The following is a 21,551-nucleotide window of genomic DNA, read 5'->3' as shown; positions in this document are numbered from 1 at the left end:
ATATTATTTGCCTAAAAGAGAAATTCATTTCCAGAGCAGAGAAGCAGGTCCCCAAGTAGCATTCAAATGTTTATGCCATTAAGAACAGTTCATCAGTTTCGACTACTAGTCTGGTTCTTTCAGTAAGCAGTAGGAACAGTCATAGCAATGCTCTGACTCATGGTTAATGATGCACATTGATAAAGAAGACCCTGTAGAACATGTAATTTCATACTAATAATGGATTCACAGTTTATCAATACTTAACACATTACTTGCTGGCAGTGGAAGGGAGCTGAATACCAGTTCTGCCTTGACTTTCTCTCTAGAGAAACTGCCCACAGAAAACTAGACCTATTCCCTAACAAGATCCTTCCCGCACACTACCTTTTCAAATTACACCACTCTATTCATTCTCACTTCCCCACTTCAGCCTCTCTCCCCTTGCTTGCTCACAGTCTAAGTCTTTTATGTGCATTCCAGGCCTTTGCTCTTCTCTGAACTCATGCATAATCTTGTTCGCCCATGTACTTCCGCCACTGCTTTATTCTGCATTACCTACAAAGTGATTTTCTAATCTATTCCTACCCTTTCCAGTCACTTTCAGTCTGACCCCTCTAAGTTGTCTCCTGCCTTTACTCCCAGGTACTATGCTTTGTAACCTAAGAGTTGGTAATAGAAGCAGCACTTCTAGCATGCTTCAGGATACCACCATAAAGTAACTTGAGATCGTTTTTCAGAGTGATCCCATATTCACAACTCAGAATAAGCATGGCACACACTGTAAGAAGACAAAACATAATTAGTCAATACGAACAACTACCACATACCTTTGCTTCTCTGTTTCAGTCTTTATTTCCTCTGTAAAAATGAAACAAAGGCATAGTTAGGGAAACGGAGTCATAAGCACAAATACAAAAATTGAATGTTCATTTAAATGTTTGGAAAGCAAAACTATTCAGGGAAGCATTTGAACTGGCAATTTAAAACAGCAAATAAAGCAGTTTTGTTAGAAGTTTCTATTACTTCATTGCCCTGGTTGCAAACTATATCAAAATCACGCTACAAATCTGCATGACAGATTTAGCACTTAAGCTTGCATTCAGTCATGCCAACTAAATACCACAAGCCCAAAACATTTCTACAGAAACACAGCCTTTTGTAACTCGCTCCTCTCTTCCACAGTTTGAATATATAGAAAAAATGAGGAAAACTCAAAATACTAAAGCTATTCATCTACTCATAAGCAATATGCTGCTCATTAAATGTGGATTTTTACAGATAATAACAAAAACCACCACTGAGGGATATGGACTTGTTTAGCTTGGAGAAAAGGCCCTGGAGAGAGCTCACTGCAGCCTGCCAGTACTTGAAAGAAGCTTACAAACAGGAAGGAGACTGACTTTTTACAAGACCCGATAGTGATAGGACACAGGTGAACAGCTTTAAACTAAAAGAGGGAGATTTTAGGTTGGACATTAGGTGGGAATTCTTTACTCAAAAGGGTTGTGAGGCTCTGGTAAAGCCTGCCCAGAGAAGCTGCAGATGCCCCATCCCTGACGGTGCTCAAGGCCAGGTTGGATGAGGCCCCAGGCAGCCTTAGCTGGTGGGTAGTTTAACCTGGAGTGCTGTCCAGTTCTGTGCTCATGAGTAAGAGAGAGACCTGGACATCATGGAGAGAGCCCAGTGAAAGTCAACAAAGATAATGAAGGGACAAGAGAACATCATTCAAGAGAGCTGGGACTGCTCAACCTGGAGGAGGCTCAGGGAATATTTCATTGATGGATGTAAAAGGAAAGGTATAAAGAAGACAGAGCCAGGCTCTTTTCAATTGTTCCCAGAGTCAGAACAAGAGGCAACAGACACAAACTGCAACACAGGTGGTTCCCACCGAACATCATGGATCACTTCTGTGTGGGTGACAGAGCACTGGTCTGGCTTGTCCAAAGAAACTGTTGAGTTTCCCAGTGGAGATCTTCAACAGCTTCCTGGACACAGGCCTGGGCCTGCTGCTCTGGAGTCCCTACTTGAGCAGGGGCTGGGCCATATCAAGCTGAGAGACAGAGGGCCCTGCCAGCCTCAGCTGTTCTGTGACCTTATATCAGTTTGTTAACATCAGAAGTAACACACCAGCATTAGGAAGACATTAGAGTTCACTATAGTGTTATTTAAGCCTGAAGACACTGCTCTATTTTCTTTAGAATTGTATCTTGAAACAGAGTCCATTAGGCAAAATGGAGTAATGACTTCCTCACCAGTTAGCTCTCCTAACTTAGAAACAGGGAAAAAAAAAAAAACAAACAACACACCAGTGTCAACCCTAATAACAAAAATTCATTTTACACTGAGATTACTAAAATCCAAGAAAACTGTCTATCTACACAACACTTTATTTAACAGTTTTATTTAAGATCACACTCAGGTATAGGAGTCAAGTACCCTTTACTGACAACGCAAATATTTTAAGTTACTTCATACTTTGCTCATGGAAAGCAATAATAAAGGAGGAGGCTGAAGATGGAAAACTCTCAGAATTTGCCTTTGGGGTTCCTCCATGCATCAAATGGGAATAGTAGAACCCTTTTTAAACAAAGAAAAAAAGCTCTGTGATCTTCTCTAGCAATCTAGTTTAGGAAATCTCTTCTTAGAAAGGAAAAAAAAGAGGACAAAGAATTAAGAAAAATGGAAAAACAGAAAGTGTGACTTGTTTTAGAAAGATAAACCAAAAAAGCTTCACAAAAACAACAGTAAGTGTACTTCCACAAAGTGCAAAGCTTCACCTCATGAATAACCGTGGTTGCCTTCCTCAAATGTACCACGCTGCTGGAATGTTAAACCTCTTAAAGCTTACCTTAAGGGGCAGACTATAATGGAACTTTGCCATTGCTGAGAATGGAAAGAATTATGATTATTGAATAGGAGAATTACCCTAAAGAAGTAACAAGGCAGCTCTTCAGCTACACTTCTGTGTCCTCAACCCCTCCATTCTCCCATCTAAAACATCTCTATTAAAAGCAAGTCCTAAGCTCAAATATTCTTCCTGTACTATTAAAAGCAGATGTGACAACAGGTGAATGTTCAGCTGTTCTCTCAGAAGTTTTACAAGATAGAAAGCATGGGTTCAACTATATGCTTAAACACATTTCTTCACGTGGAAGCACTACACAGACAGACACAGTCCCCCACAGAGAAACATAAAATAACATTCCTGAAAATTAATATTAAAATTATTGGCTCTGCTTTGCTTTCTTTTTATTTCTAACCTGAAAGAATGTATCAAACTGTGCAATCTTGGCACTACACGAGGTCATCTGAATTTATTCTCTGTTTTATAAATTACAACAGTCTTTGAAAGACAATTAAACAATCCAGTGTGAACCAATTAGAGCCCTCCCTACACTGTTTATAATCTAAAAGGTTGCCTTTGGAATAGGTCACAATAATTCATAAGAGGAAATGGAAATGTTTGCAACTGAAGGATGTATAATACTGCAATTAAAAGGAAAGATCTTTTGGAAGCATTTAATCCAATTAAACAATGCTGCTCTTTCAAGCAGCACTGCGCAACCCTGTTAACGTAACGCAGAGGTTTCATAACCTTAAATAAAAAACCAAACATCTTTAAAGCAGCCAATACCAGCTCTTTTAAGAAGCTAAAACATTTTCAGTGGGAAATAAGTAAAAACATGCAATGACACCATTGCTCTGAGTAAGACAGACATCAGACTGAAGGTTTACTTTCACCCTTGAGAAAAGAGAACACCTTATTTTCCTGCACTGATAGCTCCCTCTCCTCTCCACACCAAAACACAATTCAATCACAGTATAATTACATGGTCATGTAATAACCACATTCAGTGGGAAGGATACATAAACCTGAGAAGCTTTATCAGCAGGGGAAAAAAAAAAGCCAACACAACAGATCATAATCAAGAAAAGTAACAATTCTTACACTAGATAAATAATCCCTCAATGGCAGCTGAACTGAAAGACTGACACATTCTTTTTCAGTGGGAATAAGTACTTCCTAAAGCACTCAATGATTACTTAGAAAAGCAAGATGAAGCCAGGCATGAAGATATGGGCTGCTTCCTTGTTTTGTTCATCTCTTCCCCAAAGCACACACCCAAAGCCAGAAAGGCAAGAATCAAGGGCTGGAAAAGCTTATTATCCAAGTGTGACCGTTCATTTTGAGAAGGAAGCATAAGGGAAGACTTAAGATGCTAGAAAAGAAAAAGAAAGCTGCAGAAAAGGAATAAAACATCCAAATGTTTTCTGCATTATCAAAACATTACCAAAAAGAACTCCTATTAGTCTATGATATCAAAACAACGACGCATTCAAAAAAGGAATTTACTGGGGTGAAGTGCAGCAGAAATAACAAGAAATAAATTCCCCCAAACTCTCACTTTCATGCACAGCTTCAGAAGACCTGCTTAACAGATCTGTATCACAGTGTTAAATGTGGCTCTTCCTACCATTACTTTTTACCGTAAAATAGGAAAATACTTCTCAAGTTCTTCACAGTTTGATGGCAAGAAAATAACACAGACTTAAATACATTTCTCACACATCTTCCCATTCTCACACAGAACTGTATTCAAAAAGCAAGAGAACATATTCCCACAATACTCTATTCCAAACAAGTGACTCTGCCTGCCAGAGAAGCACACATTAGGTCAGTTCTATAAGGACTCGTGCATTGAAACTGAATTCAGAGCAAACAGAATTGAAGCTTATTTACCTAAATGAAAATTTACTGGAACAGAAGACATCCATTATTTTCACTGGAGGAAAACAAGTTAGCTCATAAGCATCACACCCTAGATTTATACACATGTATATCTGCATGGACACAACACATTTACAAGGGCCTCTGAAGAGAGAGCTATGTCCAGCACAGGCATAGCACAGAAGACCTCATGCTTCCAGGGCAACCTCTGCTCTGTTAGAGCCTCTGCTCACCCACTGCTCCTGTTCCAAGGTGTTTTCCTGTGCTAACAATGTATGGAGAACAGTAATATGCAAACTCAGGTCTTGATATTTTCCTTTTCCATTTTGTTTTTAATTGTAGAGGTGTAATCGACTTTCAATACACTCATCTGCCGTGTTAATCTCTTTCAGTATATGTAAATAAACCGAAATCCAAAAATGACAGCTTTTTAAAAGTATCGCTAAGACTCCAAACTACCATAAAAATAATTAAGCAGTTTGGTACAGTACTGTCACTCTCAATAAGCACATCAGGTTGACCTCCCTAAAGCCGGTACCAGAGTAGACAAATTCCCTACAGGAATGTACTGATCTGATCAGTGTTTCAGCCTCCAGAAGAAACCACTCACTATGAAAAGTGAAGTTCTTCCTTAGATGGAATTCCCAAGACACACATAACAACATGTCCTCCTGTAAGCCCTATAAACAGCTTTCCCCACGATAGCTTCTGGAATGCAGACATCTCCTGCCTTGCCCCAAATCCTCAGCAACTGTTTCTATGAGATGGACCAAAAAAAAACCAAACAATCCTATTTGTGGGACTCCAGGAAAAGCATGACAGCAGCATAGTCCTCATTTAATCCAGAAAGCCAACCTTACCCTAATTAGAAAGAAGCAGAAAGAATACAAAAACAGGCACATGCATTTATAGCATCCAAGTGTGCATTCTCTCTGTTCCAGTAGTGTACCAGGTCTTTAGTCCAGACCTTAGCACTGACACTCAGTTTTAGTTTATTTATGCACCTGCTCTTCTGACTACTGTTAGTTGCTGCAGTCCCATAAGCTTTCTTTTTATCTGTCTCCTCCATCTGCAAGATCACAGGTCACACAGCTGCGTGCAGGCTCCTTGCAGATATAAGCAAGTCACTGCTGTGGTCTACATTCAAGTAAGGCCATAACAGCAAGTCATTCTTGTATGGATACACAAAATAGTCTTAAGAATCTAGTTAAACACTTCTACCCCCTTCCCATTCCAGCATTTATTATGCTGCTACAAGTTCACGTTTAGAGGCATTAAGGGAATAACTAAGCAGGCAGCAGTTAATCACATAATTAAAAGAAATATTCCAAACAAGCATCAATTATATTTCAAGTCTGACAACTCTTGCTGAAATTCAGTGGAGATCCTCCTTGCCCTACTCTGCAAAATCCTGAAACCTTTAACTGACTGGAACACTATGGCGTATCTCAATAGTTTCCAAAAACATGAAACTGGACCCTCTGAAGTATGCAGAGAACTAAGTATGTGGTACATACATACACACGCATACATATAAACATGAAAATTCTGCACGGGGGAGGTACTTCAGATGGCACTTAAAATATTCCTTTGTTATATTCACTCTAGCTTTAGAGGAATATGTAATTTATTGTACCATATCTTCTGATTTGTGAGAGGTGAGGCAAACCTGTTGAAATATAATGAAATAACACTATTTTCACATCTGCTACTTGAAACACCTGATGGTCCATATTGTGCTTTCTATCTGCGAAGTAATCTTCTCACTTTTCTTTGTAGTCATTCATACAAACGAGCTACAACTCCCTTCCCTTGCTCACAATAGAATTCATTTGGGAATACTCAACTCCAGTGTAAATTCAGAAACCTAAATGCATAACCTGACTTGACTCAGCCAACAGCACCACCTACTCTTCTCTGGGTCTTTAGGTATATTTTCTAAGAGAGAATAGCTAGCAAACCTATTCAAAAGAACAAACCGCTGGCTGCTTTCTGCTTAAAATTAATTCAGAATAGTTCAATGCAGGGGTGTTTTATGAAAGATTATCACAGAAATTCTAGTCTACGTCCAGAGCCAAGTCAAGAATACTGTCAGGTTGCTTCACTCATCTTCACAGGGAAGAACAGGGGGACACACAGATGTAGGTCACACATTGCCAAGAATAACCGAATTGCTCTCAGTAGCATCTACATTCTAATGTGTGGCTGAAAAGCCTTTTTTTCCTGTAGCAATAAATCCCTCTGCTTCCCTCCAGTATTTTACAAGTCTCCATCTTTTCTTAAATCTACAGATAAGTCCCAGAAGTATCCAAACTACTGTCTTCAAACCTCAAAGACATTTCTTAAACTTAGATCAAAATCTAAGAGTGGAAGTAGACCGTTTACATCTTTAAACAGTTAAAAGGAGAGAACAGCTATATGTCTTTACTTTATCAAACACTGCACACCTTTAAACCATCTTCCCCCAACATTTTTTGATAACTTCTCCCACAGCTTCCAGGCACTGGTTTTATTCAGAACTCACTGTACAAGCTGCTCAGAAGATGCATTAATACACACACAGTTCTGCTTCTTGACAAATGCAGTCACCTAAACAGACTATAGAAAAGATCTTGATGAGAGGTACAGTTTCCCAAAATGCTTTGCCCAACCCAATGGAGAGTGACCACTAGAAAAGGTGGCTGCTGTTCTATTCCACAAGTGTCTTCATGCCTAACTGCACACTCCTGACACAATCACTGCCAAGGCACAAAGTTTAAGCACCTTGATAATTCAAGACTCCACTGGGACCAGTGAGCTATTTCATCTCACTGTAAAGCAGCACAGACACTCCTTGCTGGACCTCGTGAACATCACACATTTCAGGAAGCAAAAGCTAGAACAGAACTGCCCACTAGCAGCCCACTGGAATGAATACACTGCACAATGACATGAAATTCACCCACTTCCTTTCATAAGAATCAGTACTTTTTGTAATGAATTAAGTTCAGGAAGGCCAACAATGTTTCTTCATTGGGAAAGAGGAAAGGAGTCTGCAGCTGGACTTTCCTCTTCATATTCACAGAATCACAGAATCACAGAATGACCCGGGTTGGAAGGGACCTCAAGGATCATGTAGTTCCAACCCCCCTGCCTAGCAGGGCCACCAAACATACGCCTTTACTAGACCAGGTTGCCCAGAGCCCTGTCCAACCTGGTCTTGAACACCCCCAAGGACGGGGCATCCACAACCTCCCTGGGCAGCCTGTTCCAGGACCTAACCACTCTCCTAGTAAAGAACTTCCCCCTAACATCCAACCTAAATCTGCCCTCTTTTAACTTAAAACCATTTCCCCTAGTCCTGCTATTATCAGCCCTTTCGAAGAGTTTTCACATATTCCCAATGTGTGAAGTGTTTTCTAACCCTCTTTTTTCCTCCTCATATCCCATGTTAAAATTCTTAGAGATATGTAATTCCCAATCCCAGAGGCTTCTATCCTCAGCACACTGCAACAGCTACAATGAGAAAAAAAAAAGCTGGCAACACAGTCTTTTGAAAACTACAAAGTTCCCACGGGTATTTTGATCATATTTTTTTATCTTTTTATTTTATTTTTTTATTTTTTTGCTTGAATTAAGCAGCATATGTGTGCTATGCAGACCAAGAAATCAAACGCTACTCAGGACGAAGAAAGCTTTCTCAGAATGAAAAACTGAAGGATGTTGTTCAGCGAGTTGAAAGGCACAAACCTTTTTGCTGCTTTGTGTGACACGCAACCTTCCTCATCACATCATCTGTATAACGACAGCGCACTGTCTGTACGCTCCTGCACAGGGACCTCAGCAGTTGAAACAGGGACCTCAGCAGTTGAAACACAACACAGTTACGCTGGATTTTAAAAAGTAAAAGTTGGAAGCTTTTAATTGAAATTTTAATTTTTACTTGATTTTTAAAACACGAATCAATTCTTTCATCTGGTTTTACCATGTGACTGAGGGTAAAATACAGAAAAAGAACTACTTTAGCCACAACTATTGCTGTTGCTGGGGAAAAACAGGGCGTTAATTGTAATGGACCGGAATCACAGAAAGAGCAGAAAATTAAATTGAAAGAGTGAACACGTTCTGATGGAGGTCATTAATTATTTTACTAAAGAATTGAGGAGAACAAAACTCTGTAGAGAAACAACCAAATTAAAACCGATCACCTAGGAAAGTCTCATGAAAGGATATACTACAGCTATCTAGACTGGAGGAAATGTAATTTACAGAAAATATCATTTTACTGAATGCAGTAGCATACGGTATTCTGATCAGTATACAAGAATTCTGTTAGTGTCTCTCTCTTACCTGGTAACAGCATGCCAGTCTATGAAAACCACTGCAAGTCTTATGAGACAGATCAGCAGCTTTTCTGCCTTAATACCTAATTGATTTGACTTTTCAAATACTCATCACAAGAATCCTAACTACCATCTAACTAACCCACAACAAGCAAAAAGAAAATAGTAATTACAAGTCAATAATAAGTCTATAAATAAATGAGATTTACGACAGACTTCATATTCACATTCTCTCTGTCATGCAACACAACATCATAAAGCACTCAATGCACATGAAGCTCATGGAAATATCTGCAACTCCATGACAAAGACTTAAGAATTTACTCAATGAATTACACTTCAAACTTAGGAAGAAAAAGAAAGAAAAAGCCTTAAGGAACAATAAAATTTAGTGGTTTAAAATAATACATAACCCTTCCAGGTTTCTTCAGAGCAGTTCATACAAGGTAATAGGAGCATTTTCCCAATACTTCCTACGGATTGAACTGATGGGACACAGCACTTTCTCGACACAGTTATCAAAGAGAAAACAGAGAGAAATGACCCCAAATATCCAGTCCTTTCTCTATTTTCACAGCAATTCAGCCAAGTGAATATTTTCTTTCAGACAGCAAAATTTTAGCCTCATGTCTGAAAAGGCCCACAGAGCATGGTTGGTTTACGTTTCCTCCAACCCACCAGGAAATCAGTATCTCCATTGTTTTACAGCCTAAAACATGTTTGCCTAGTTCTAGAGAAGGTGAATCATCACAAACATATGCCACAATAGCTCAATACTTTATCCTCTGAAGTTGAGAGAAGTCAAAAGGATGCCCATCCATGGAGACACTCAAGGTTAGTCTGGATGGGGCTCTGAGCAAGTGATTGAGCTGTAGGTGTCCCTGTTCTCTACAAGAGAGCAAGACTAGATGACCTTCAAAGGTCCCTTCCAACTCAAACGATTCTATGAAAAGCCCTTGTTATTTCTGATGCGTTTTTTAAGGAACAAATTTGGATCTAAGTGTTTGTGTTTTTCACTTTGTGCACTGAATATAATATAGTTATTTTGGGTTAACAGCAGAAAGAAGAAAATTCAGGCTATGTATCTCTCCAAAACTGAGTGTGTGTATATATACACACACACATATACATACTCAGCTCCATATTTAATCTGTGACTTTTTGCTCCCTACATCAGCTTGAGGATGTAGGGAGCAAACTCAGGACACACTGTGAACATTTACCTAACAGTTTGACTCAGAAGACGGATCAGGAGTGAAACTGTAGCTGGAAAACTGATTTATTTCTAGCCTCCTTCACTGTTTATCAGGCATCCTGATAAGCTTTTTATGAAGAGTATGCCTTATCTACTAAAAAATAACGTAAGGCCTTTTTTTATTTTGAGAAGTCAAACTCATAAATACAGTAGAGAGATAAAAGAACTCATTATGTATATTTCTGGTGAAAGCTTTAAGAAATGTAGTATAGTATCTTACACAGAATGAAAGCTTGTGGTAACACAAACTGTTCCTCTTCATGTTAAGTTGGGCCTTTCCCTCCCCTATTAATACTGTAGGTTTGCCTCCCTCATTTTTAAGATCAAAAACTCACATAATTTTGTCAAGCCCAATCCTCATACTCTGCTTGGAAAAACATGAGCTTCTGCCAAAATACAAAGATGAGAGAAGCAGAAACAAATCTTGCAGCAGAAGGTAAATTACATTTGAAATAGGGAAAGCATTTTCATTCCAATCACTTCTCTCTGCCTGGAAAAGCGTATCTGAAATTAAATATACACAGATCAAAATCTTGTGAATCCACCCCTTGTCTGAAAAGGCACAATAAGCTCCTTTCTGAAGATCATCTTTACATCTGACCTTCAAGCTCTAAGTAGGCAAATATGGGCAGCCCAATTAAAAAACAACAACAACAAAAAACACAACAAAAACAAAGACCTGATCGTAAGAAATTACTCTACCCCTCTGTAATACAGTTGCTGGATTCTTCCACTAAATAAATCCCTATAAGAGAGAGATTTGTGCACAATCTGATGTGCTGCTACCAGTGTAACCCCTTTTGCACTAGGCTGCCCAGAGAAGTGGTGGCCTGCTGCTAGAGAAGCCTCCAGTTGGTCCAAGGCCCTGCTTCCATCAGCAGCCTCCTTAGTTCCCCTTCAATCAGCATTTCTGACTCAACTCTGTGGCATATTGACCTGGTGCACGCGAAGATTCCTAAGCTAAAACCTTGCTTTTCAACTGAGTCCTGTTTCAAAAGCTTATGCTCTCGTAACAGGACCAACTATATGGGAACAGCAGAACAAATGACAGGTAACAACAGCAACAAAACCAGTTTCTGAGGAAACAAAAAAATTATGACCACTCCACCTAAGTACTTGGCTTATTTACAAATAATTGTTTTTATGGACTAACAAAATATTACTTAGAAAACTAAGCTGTAACGCATTTTGCATCAGTTCAGCTCCCTTCATGTTATACAAGCACTCTGTTCTTCCTACATCATATACAGCACTGCTTTTTACACCGACATGCAAAGTTTAATTCCAGAATTTGTACCTCCAGTTGATAACGTCATTCCCAGAAAAGCAGCATTTTCATTATAATTGCATAACCTAAGACAGGGATTTTCATGCAGTAGCTTGAGTCCATTTCAAGGAAAGAAAAAGTAGCTATGGCTAAGCACGCTTTTTAACACGTAAAATTAAACATCAAAGACAGAATTCAAAGACAACGTAGTAATATTTGGAACTTTTGCACTAGCCAGCTCAAAAGCATTTCACTGGACTGCTGATGTGAGGGAACTAAATGCAAATAAACTTCAAATGAGAGACACAAAAGCTAACCAATTAAACTTGCCAGCCAATGAACGTCTGAGGAAATGCATAAGCAGTCCAGGGTCTAAAACTGCAAACACAACCAGAGCAACTGTATCTCAGTTTTTTAAAGGAATTTCATGTAACTGAGAACTGGGAAAACTGGGCTGTGATAAAAAAGGAGTGGCCAGCAGGGAGAGGGAGGTGGCTGTCCCCCTACTGAGCACTTTGAGGCCCCATCTGGAGCACTGCACCCAGGCCTGGAGCCTCCAGCACAAGAAGCATGTGGAGCTCTTAGAGCGGGTCCAGAGTAGGGCTACAAAGAAATCAGAGGGCTGGAGCACCTCTCCTATGGAGAAAGGTTGAGGAAACTGGGCTTGTTTAGCTTAGAGAAGGCTCCGAGGAGACCTCATTGTGGCCTTCCGGTACTTGAAGGGAGTGTATAAAGAGGAGGGAGAATGGCTGTTTACAAGGGTGGATAGTGATAGGACAAGGGGTGGTGATGCACTGGAACGGGTTGCCCGAAGAGGCTGTGGATGCCCCATCCCTGGAGGCATTCAAGGCCAGGCGGGCTGAGGCTCCGGGCAGCCTGGTCTGGTGGTTGGCAATCCTGCACATAGCAGAACGGTTGAAAGCGGATGATCGTTACGGTCCTTTTCAACCCAAACCATGCTAAGGTTCTATGAAAACAAACCCAAAAGCCAGAAATAAAACTAGTGAATTGGCAAAAAACACATAACAAACAAACAAAAAAAAAAAGCACCCCAAAAAGTCAATCCTAATGTCCCCAACATCCAACTTATATTTTGCTGCTATTATTGTGCTTAAGTGAACTACAAAAGCAAAGTAAAATTGCCAAAACTGTCCCCTCCTACCAGAACCTACCCACCTGTGGCTTATGCCCTAATGCACAAGGGCTGTTCCTTCACGTTTGACAACTCTTACGAAAGTTACATGTAATTATTGAAGCACTTAAACTTTAGGGATCAGTATAATTACAAGCTGTAGGAAATAGTATTTTTCATTTCACTTTAATTAATCTGTGTTCTTTACAGGTTTCTGTACCTGCATAATGAGAAATTACAAGTAGCCATTCTCCCTTCGCGTACAACCTTATAGACTTTCTTTACAGCCGCTTTCTTTTCACAACCAAGGAGCAAGAGGAATAGTCAGCTTGATCTCTTCTGGAAGAATAATTCTGATCACCCTTGCTGACCTCCTGTGAGTATTTGCTCACTCCACTGTCTCCTTGGGAGACAGCAAAGAGCAAAACTGTTATGTGGAATACATGGCATCTTTATAATGAGATTTAACAGTTTCATTTTCTTCTTCTTTGTTTTCTGATTTGTCTTTTTGACAAAGGAATCAATATTTTCATGGAATCACTCACAGAAACTTCAATTCTCTTTCCACTGACGGATAGAGGTCTCAGTGAGAGCTTATGGCTGCACACATGGGCACACAACTGACACCAGTTCTCTCTTCCACTTCCTCTCTCCTGCTGCACATACTGATTAGTTTGCATGGAACAACTCCTGCAAATTACGAGAGGACCAATGCAACACAACTGCAGATTTCAACAGGTCGATTTTGCTCTTTTATGTATTTACTTTTGTCAGTCTTCACCACCTCATAATTCACCCTGAAACAGCATACGCCTTTTTAAAACTTTAATACCCGCTGGAAAACAGAATAACTCAATGCCTTTAACAACCAACCAGGTTGAGGTTCACTGGAATTGAAATGCAGCATAAAACTGGATTTCCACGCACTTACCTACATGCACAGTGACCACCTTACAGATAGATACGTGATTGTTCATCTTCACCTGCCAAGTCTGCACTGCTGCTTTCTCACTGTGGTGCACACATCCATTCTGTTCTCCACACGTTTTGTGTTTCGCTACAAGAAAGTTTCCATTCCATTTCCAAGAGTTTCCATTCCTTTAATCCCCTGGCACATTTTTCTTTAAAAAAAATAAAATAGCTTGATGCTACTAACATCTACTACTTCCCTTTCTTCTGTTAGGGATCAAAAAAATGCTAATATTATATAGTTTATTAAACTATTCAGTAATTTGAGATCAGAGACCCTGCCAGCATTCAATGCCAATTTTGATTTAAACTTCAAACTGGGAAAATCTTCCTACTGATACCATCATAGTAATGATGATCCACTCTTAATCCATAATTCTAAAACCCAGCTAGTACAAACTACTATTACATACATTGAGGATGCTCAAGTTTCACGTGCCAGCCAAGACAAAGTCAGGCTGAGGGAGCTGGTCTTGTTCAGCCTGGAGAACAGAAAGCTGCAGGGTGACCTCACTGCAATCCTCCTGTATCTAAAGGGGACAGCTGGGGAGCCAACTCCTCAAAAGCAGATCTAATGCCAGGATAAGGGGAAATGGTTTTAAGTTGAAGGAGAGAAGATTTAGGTTGGATGTCAGGGGGAAGTTCTTTACTATGAGAGTGGTGAGATGCTGGAACAGGCTGCCCAGAGAGGTTGTGGATGCCCTGTCCCTGGAGGTCTTCAAGGCCAGGCTGGATGGGGCCCTGAGCAGTCTGGTCTAGTATTAAATGAGGAAGTTAGTGGCCATGCCTGTGGCAGGGGTGTTGGAGATTCATGATCGTTGAGGTTCCTCCCAACCTAAGTCACTCTACGATTCTCTGATACAAAAAGCAGTCACAGTTTGTAACAGTCTCTGCTGTTACATTCATAAACACAAGCACACAATTTACTAGTTAGATGCGATAAGCATACAGAACAGATTCACAGAATAAAACAAATCCTGGCATATAGTGTTGATTATTCTAAGCCAGGGACATGAGCACAGTTATCTCAAAGTTGGTGTTTATCTAGACAGATTTATTTTGATCCTTTTGTTTTGTTTAAAAACAACACCACCAACAACAACCAGAGTTGGAACTGACAAAATTAGATATGTAGCAATCAACTACCTGACAACAGAGCTGTCACCTACTATAAAACGTTGACTGCCTATGTGAGATTTCACCTACCTTTCTGTAAAGTAACCAGTAGTGTGATCTGTCCCAGCATTCCTAAGCTTTACTTCAAACTTACATCCAAGATCCTTAGAAATTCCATAATACCCTCAGAAATGGCCAAAATACATGTAGTGCCCATTAAGCAGCTCGCCCACTATAGTAAATTTAAAAAGCAATCTGCAAGTAGGGACAAAAAAAAAATCAAGAAGCAAAACAAATGACACTGCGAGACTTCTATCCATTTCGAGCACTAGAACTTTAAAGGTCATGTGAGAATTCTTATTGGACTCACGCTACTGATAAAAATCTACTTGAAAATTATTATGACGCTTCCCCCTCGCTGGAGCTCTGAATGCTACAAAATTGGTGACAGCATATTTTCAAGATATAAGAAGATAGCCATAGTTTAATGATTACCTATAAACTTTGTCAAACTACGCTTAAGAGAGGGAAAAAAAATCTACAGAATAATGAAGGAATATAGACTTATGTTTATTTTTATGCTTACAGAATGCTCCCAAAAAAGGCTACAGCCACACCAGCTTTGCAATTTTCACCTTGAGCAAAAATTCCTATTTGTAAACAGTTCAAGCTTTAAATCAGAAGTTCTGACGTGCAGCCTTTCAAATGAAGCTTTCAAAGCGATCACACTACTGTTAACAACCTGATTTCTTCATTAGACTCTGATACAGGCAGCAGCTCAGACTAACATGAATGAACACAATAACAGAATATGATTATCACAGTATTACAAAAGCTCCAGTATCACCTGCAAATGCTCACACACCTTTACATATTACCTCATTTTATCTTGCTCTGAAGGAAGTGTTTTTGAGAGGCTGCTTAAGTTAAGACAACTACCTATATGTCAACTTTTCCCTCTTTTCACAGGTTAAAATTAGAAGACAAGCAGAAGATACTTCAGAATGGTCAGCACCACTCAAGTAGCATTATGTGCATTCATGTTGCATGCTATGTTACACAGCCATTCTTCTACCCATGCTTACTAAAGCTGTGAAGAACACAATTATTAAGGCATTCAAACTCAGTATTAATTGATTTCACAAGTCCATAATAATACGCTATGAAAAAGTGTACTTGCATTGACTAGCACAGCTCATTTTTTTCTATGTAGAGAATTTGTTTAACAGCAATTACTTACACTTTCTACTGAATTTTAAGAGCATTGTTGGATGTAGGATAAAACAAACTATAAATAACCACAACAGACACTCCAAAACAAGCTTTCCCGTTCCACAAGGAAATAACCCATCAGTAGAAGTTTCTTTGCGTTTCAGAAGCCGGCGCACAACTCTGGCTATTTCTAGGCAATCTATTTGCAGTCATCTTCCACCAGCAGCTAGTGCTGATCATCACAGAGGCATCTACTAGGTTACATATAATCCGGGCTATTCATAGCTTTTTTCTCCCCTTCTTTAAAAAGATACATGCACACACACTCAGGCGTACGCTGCTAATAGCCCCTAACTTTTTTTTAAAGCTTTAAAATTACACTTTCCTTGCTCTTCCATAGAGAAATTAAAATCCTTCATTTCATTGCGAGGATAGAAAACCCCCAGGGATAGAGGCAGAAAGCATCTCGATGCCATGTTACCTGCCTGAGTTCAATACTGGAAGTACTGCAGATCAACCAAGCAGACAGACTGTAACTTCTGCTGCTAGGTGAAAGACAGTGGATGAAGGATCAAATGGTCCAAATGCTGTTTCTCCTTCTTTACAGAAGAGCATTAGGAATCCAAACACAGATTTTTGTCTAGATCTTGAAAATACAACATTAAGGCTCAAGTAGGCAGGTCAAACTTATCTCTTCTTCCTTTCTGCCTCTCAGACACAAAGCTAACCACTAACCATTTCCCCCCCCTAGTAATGGCAAAGAAGAGAGACAATTTCAAAGGAGAAAACTATTTCTCCTTATTGCCAAATCTCTTAAGTATTCTACATCTACTTATATGCACGATACGAGCACACAATCACACAAAACAGTGTCATGGCTTAAATTACAAGTGGAAGACACCTAAGAGTCTCATTTCACCGCAGGTAAAGAAAATGTTAATCATGTTTCTCAGGCAGTCCCCATCCAACTTTCAAAATGTTACGCAAATGCAGCTGCCCTACTCTGGCAGTTTTACTTATAGCTGTTAAAAAGCTCTGCTGTCATTTCAGAATAATGAAACGGAGGCTAATTAATTCCTATCCCCTTTCCTATGTACTGTACAAGAGACAATACACACTCTTGCTGATGTCACCGTCCATTAGCCAAATGAAGCAAGCTAGGCTAAGACTCTGGATTTTCTAGCTTTCCCGAGTTCCAGGAACACTATAATTTTTTATAAGCTGCTATGCTCTTAGTCCATGCAACAGTCCTGTCCAGACTTTTACACACAACTTATTAACTGCATTAGAAGTACCACTTTGTCACGGTATCACCAGTACAGTTTTAGAATTAATGTGATTTTAAGCTATCAAAGAAATCAAACCAGTGACACACTACTTATAGTAAGAAGTAATTTGTATTGAATTTACACAACAGGTTTAAAAATGTGTAAGTGTACCTCAACGGAACCTGTACAGCTAAGCCCTGTAGAATAAAATGCTATGTAACATCTCAGTAGTAGAACCCAACAGTTCCACCACGATTTCCAAGGATATATATTTGTCCTCTCCTGTTTCCCCCTAACTGCAAAGCAGCACTGCAATACGGAAGAGTGCTGGTCATTCAGACATTCCTGGCAACTAGCTGATGTGAAAACTGACACTCCGAGATTCCCACATTGACACCAAACAAAAACATAAAGCACTAAAACATCTCTGCAACACTCCAAATCTCTATGCGTTAACTACCTATTCACCTAGTCATACTTTTGTTGCCATGTGAAATGAATAACATTTCCCATTTGTATTTTCAGTGGAACATTTTTTGTATTTATCTTCCTCTGCGTTTAAGAATGGAGTCAAAATAGGGATTGGATAAATTATATTTAAATGAAAATAAGTAGCATTGTCAATTCCCTTAACAACTTCATGTTTTTTCTGACCCAAGAAACAGAATAAATGAAAAAAGACTGAGGGGCAGTAGACTACAGACATTTGAACACAACCTAATTAAGTAGCCTAACATCAATAACCAGGCAATCTCATAACAGATAACATACATGATGGATGGGGTACAAGAAAAAGTTGGGGGTGATAGAAGTAATGCATTCCGGACAGAAATTGTAAACTGGAGGGGAAAGGAAAGCTCACAGCAATTACAGTCAGTGGTGTCCCAGCAGGAGAATCTCTTGGTTTGGGTAAAACTGAGTTGTTTAGGAGTGCATATAATTCCACAATCAAAAGCTCGGATAGGAGACACAAATGTAATATGCAATAAGGCACATATCACAATACAACAAACCCAACCAACCCTACTTATATAATGCAATTAGAACGAGCTCTGTTTAGCTGAAAAATTAAATAATACGAGAACAGTATTCTTGCAGAAATCAGAATCTGGGCCAAAGAAACAAGCAGCCACATTAAATTAGATAATTAGACAGGGGCTACTGGCCACTGCTTTGGTAAAGTGTTCGTCTGCTTGACAGTTTTTTGTTTCCAGATCCACCTGAGATGCTACTGAAAAACTGTAATTTGTTCCAGCTTAAAAAGAAAAAACAACAACAAAAAAAAACTCACAGGATAAAACAGATAAAAAACTGAGCAGCAGAAATATTTTAGAAATCTAATCAGACATTGCAACCAAATACTGCTTTGGAATCCTTCACTAGCAGGAGCGTATTTGATGGCAGCTTAGCCACAAGCAGCCTGCTGCACAGAATAAACTTCACTGCAGTGCAGCAATGGCCACTTGGTTCAGGAAGTTTTGCCTGAAGAGACAAAGTTCAGCAGGCAGGTGACAAAGATGGAGGAAGTGAAATTCTCTCACTCAAAACACTATTTTTTGGTAGAGATGCGTGTGCACTTCTACAACACATGAAGTACGCGAGTTTCTTGGTACAGCACTTAACAACATAATTTTGCTTACAGGCCCATGAAATCAGGCGCCAATTTTTTTATTATTTACCAAAAATCTTTTTTTTTCTTTTTTTCTTTTTTTTTGGACAAGTAGCAGGAAGCATCCAGTGAGAATACATTTTATAAAGTCCTGAAAAGCAAAGCTAGATGCAAACCGTCTCTGAAACAATGGAAAGAACAGACCAAAACAAAAGTGTAATACTAATACAACCAGCACACTGTTCTCCCACCCATGTCTACATAGAAGCAACAGATCTAGGAATCTTGACTTTCATGTTTTACTTTATATGCATCTTCAAGCATGTCTCAGAGAACAAAACCCATCTAAAAGCCAGGAATAACATCACCCTAAAAGCTGTTTCAGGTACCAAGTTAGTAAAACCCTCGCATTTCCAATCCAGGCTTCAAAGCTGTTCAACAACAGCATCTTGCTATGAGCTCATGTTTCTCAGGAGCTCTTTCAACATCTCTTGCTTCCAACCAAAATCTCATTATCTACTAATACGCCTGCACTGACTACAAAGAATGCAAAACTTCAAACGTAAAAAAAACAAGAAAAGCAACAGTATAAAGAAAGCAAAATCCAGAAGCCCATAAAGAAACACAAGCAAAATCTCCAGCACCAAAAGGGGTACCTGGAAGCTAAGATCATTGGACAGAAGCAACACGAAAGTGGGAAAATAGCAAAAAAAAAAAAATCTGTCAATATTTATACACACATTTTTCAGCATTAGTTCAGCAGTTGTTACTTCTAATAGGGTAAAGCTAAGAACTGAACAATACAGGTTGTGTTGTGTTTTACCAAAACTCAAGCTGGTAGAAGGTACTTCTTGGGGGGGCACAGATGTTAAATCTTCTTGAAGTCCTTGCCAACTGCTATTTTCATTCTCACTCACTACATGTCAGCTACTGCTCTACCTTGCTGGCACTAACATTTGGCCATTACACTAATTACCGAGGTCATCCTATTCATCAGTGTTGGCACAGCGGCATATTCCTTCCAGTCCTTTGGAATTCTCTCAGTGTCCTAAGACTTACTGGAAATCAATAAGGGAGTTCTGCCAGGTATTTCAAAATCTAGGGACTCAACATGCCTATTTTTAGAAGGCTCTTTCACATTTACACTCAAAATGGGAAGCACGACAACAAATATCATCTACTTTGTCCTCAAAACAGTTATTTCCATTAGACACTCTCCTGCATTCATTAAGACATCCATAAAGCACATATGCCAGGGTTTGTCTGTTGGTATCAGTGAGATTTAAGTTCTGGCACTAGGTGTTTTTCATAGAAACTGAGCATACCAGATGTCATTTGTCCAAGTGTCCTTGTACAGTATCCTCTTGCTGTAAAAACCTCACAGAAGTACTTCCTGTCTTTCCCTGGTTGTACAAAGTTTCTGGACATACTTTACACTGAGTCTTGGTTTGCCTACCAATAACCTACCATTCCTTCTTCTATTTACTCAAGGAAAGGGCATGGTAGCATCTGTCACAGAACACTTCATAGTGCATACCTGCCTGACTAGCACAGCCACAGCACATACTTTGTGCCTGCAAACCTGCATGGTGCAGTTTTGTCTCCTGTAACAGATTAAAGCTTTTTCCTCAATTCTTTTTCCTCCTCTCCACCTGCAGTTATGCTTTCCATCACTTCAGCACCAATGCTCCACTGTCCTTCCCAGATGAATGTCCTGTCAAGTGTCCTTCTGATGTTCAGCAGTCTGTTCCAAACAAAAATACATTTAGGAAATCCACTCTTTCCTCTATTTTAAAGTCTACCACTAATCTATGGCTGCACTTCTGAGACCTGCATGAGAGCCATGCACAATCTCACTGCTCTTGCTCCCAGGCTCCTGGCAGCTTCTGTTTACTTTAAAGCACCAGAGACTTTAAATACTCAACACTAGTGGACAGTCAGGCTGCCCTCTTTAAAGACAAGACTTCCTCACCTTGGTCTCTGTGAGCCCTTGGTGATTTCAGGGCTTTCCCCCTGGAAACAGGAAATGAAGTCAAAAAGACAGTGGCTGATGTCACCCACGTGACAGTCCTACATGACAGCTAAACAAGGTGATATATAAAACAACATACCAACAAAATGCCAGCTCAACCCTAATTACTCACTGAAAGCCTTCAGAAAAGATCTTGAATGTACATCTGATGTTAACAAACAAAGCTGTATATATATTTTTCTCAGTGTTGTACAAAGACCCACAAGAATGGATGCTGCTGTCACACTGAAGAAAAATTAATGCAAGAATGGTTAACAGGAGATGGGAAAGAAATACTGATGAAAACAAAAGGAAGAGAGAAAAAGTTGACCATTACAGGAATAACTCACTGGAAAAGGATATGCAAGAAGATCAACTAGGAAAGAAACTACAAAACAGGACAGACATCTCACTGTAAGAAATAGATGCACATATTTTTGTCAGATGACAATTTCTCTTCCTAAGCTTTAGCATTCCAATCGCTGCTTTAAAGTAAGCAGAACAAATGTACTTAAAAGCTGCCTTATGTTACAAGTCTTCCAAGATTAGGTTTTAAAAATAGATCAAAAATCAATATTAAAACTTTCAAAATAGCAGAAGGCTTTCATTCATGATGTATTTCTGAATAAAGTCAGAGCTCCACCTGAAAAAGAAACACCTGTTTTATCTTCTTTTTCTAA

The 21,551-nt window shown here is 39.4% G+C and overlaps 1 protein-coding gene across 1 annotated transcript in view; it reads right to left on the bottom strand.

Annotated features, from left to right (window-relative positions):
* The window catches only part of ARFGEF1 (ARF guanine nucleotide exchange factor 1), a 76,758-nt gene that overhangs the window by 50,630 nt on the left and 4,577 nt on the right, over positions 1 to 21,551 (bottom strand). The window contains exon 2 of the mRNA XM_072328434.1: positions 810 to 840. Within this exon, the coding sequence (XP_072184535.1) occupies positions 810 to 840 (31 nt within the window). The remainder of the gene's footprint in view (positions 1 to 809; positions 841 to 21,551) is intronic.

The sequence above is a fragment of the Excalfactoria chinensis genome, chromosome 2 (assembly GCF_039878825.1).
Source record: "Excalfactoria chinensis isolate bCotChi1 chromosome 2, bCotChi1.hap2, whole genome shotgun sequence".
In the NCBI taxonomy this organism is placed as follows: domain Eukaryota; kingdom Metazoa; phylum Chordata; class Aves; order Galliformes; family Phasianidae; genus Excalfactoria; species Excalfactoria chinensis.
Note: the sequence above shows the minus strand (reverse complement) of the source record. Positions and strands in the feature narration are given on the sequence as shown.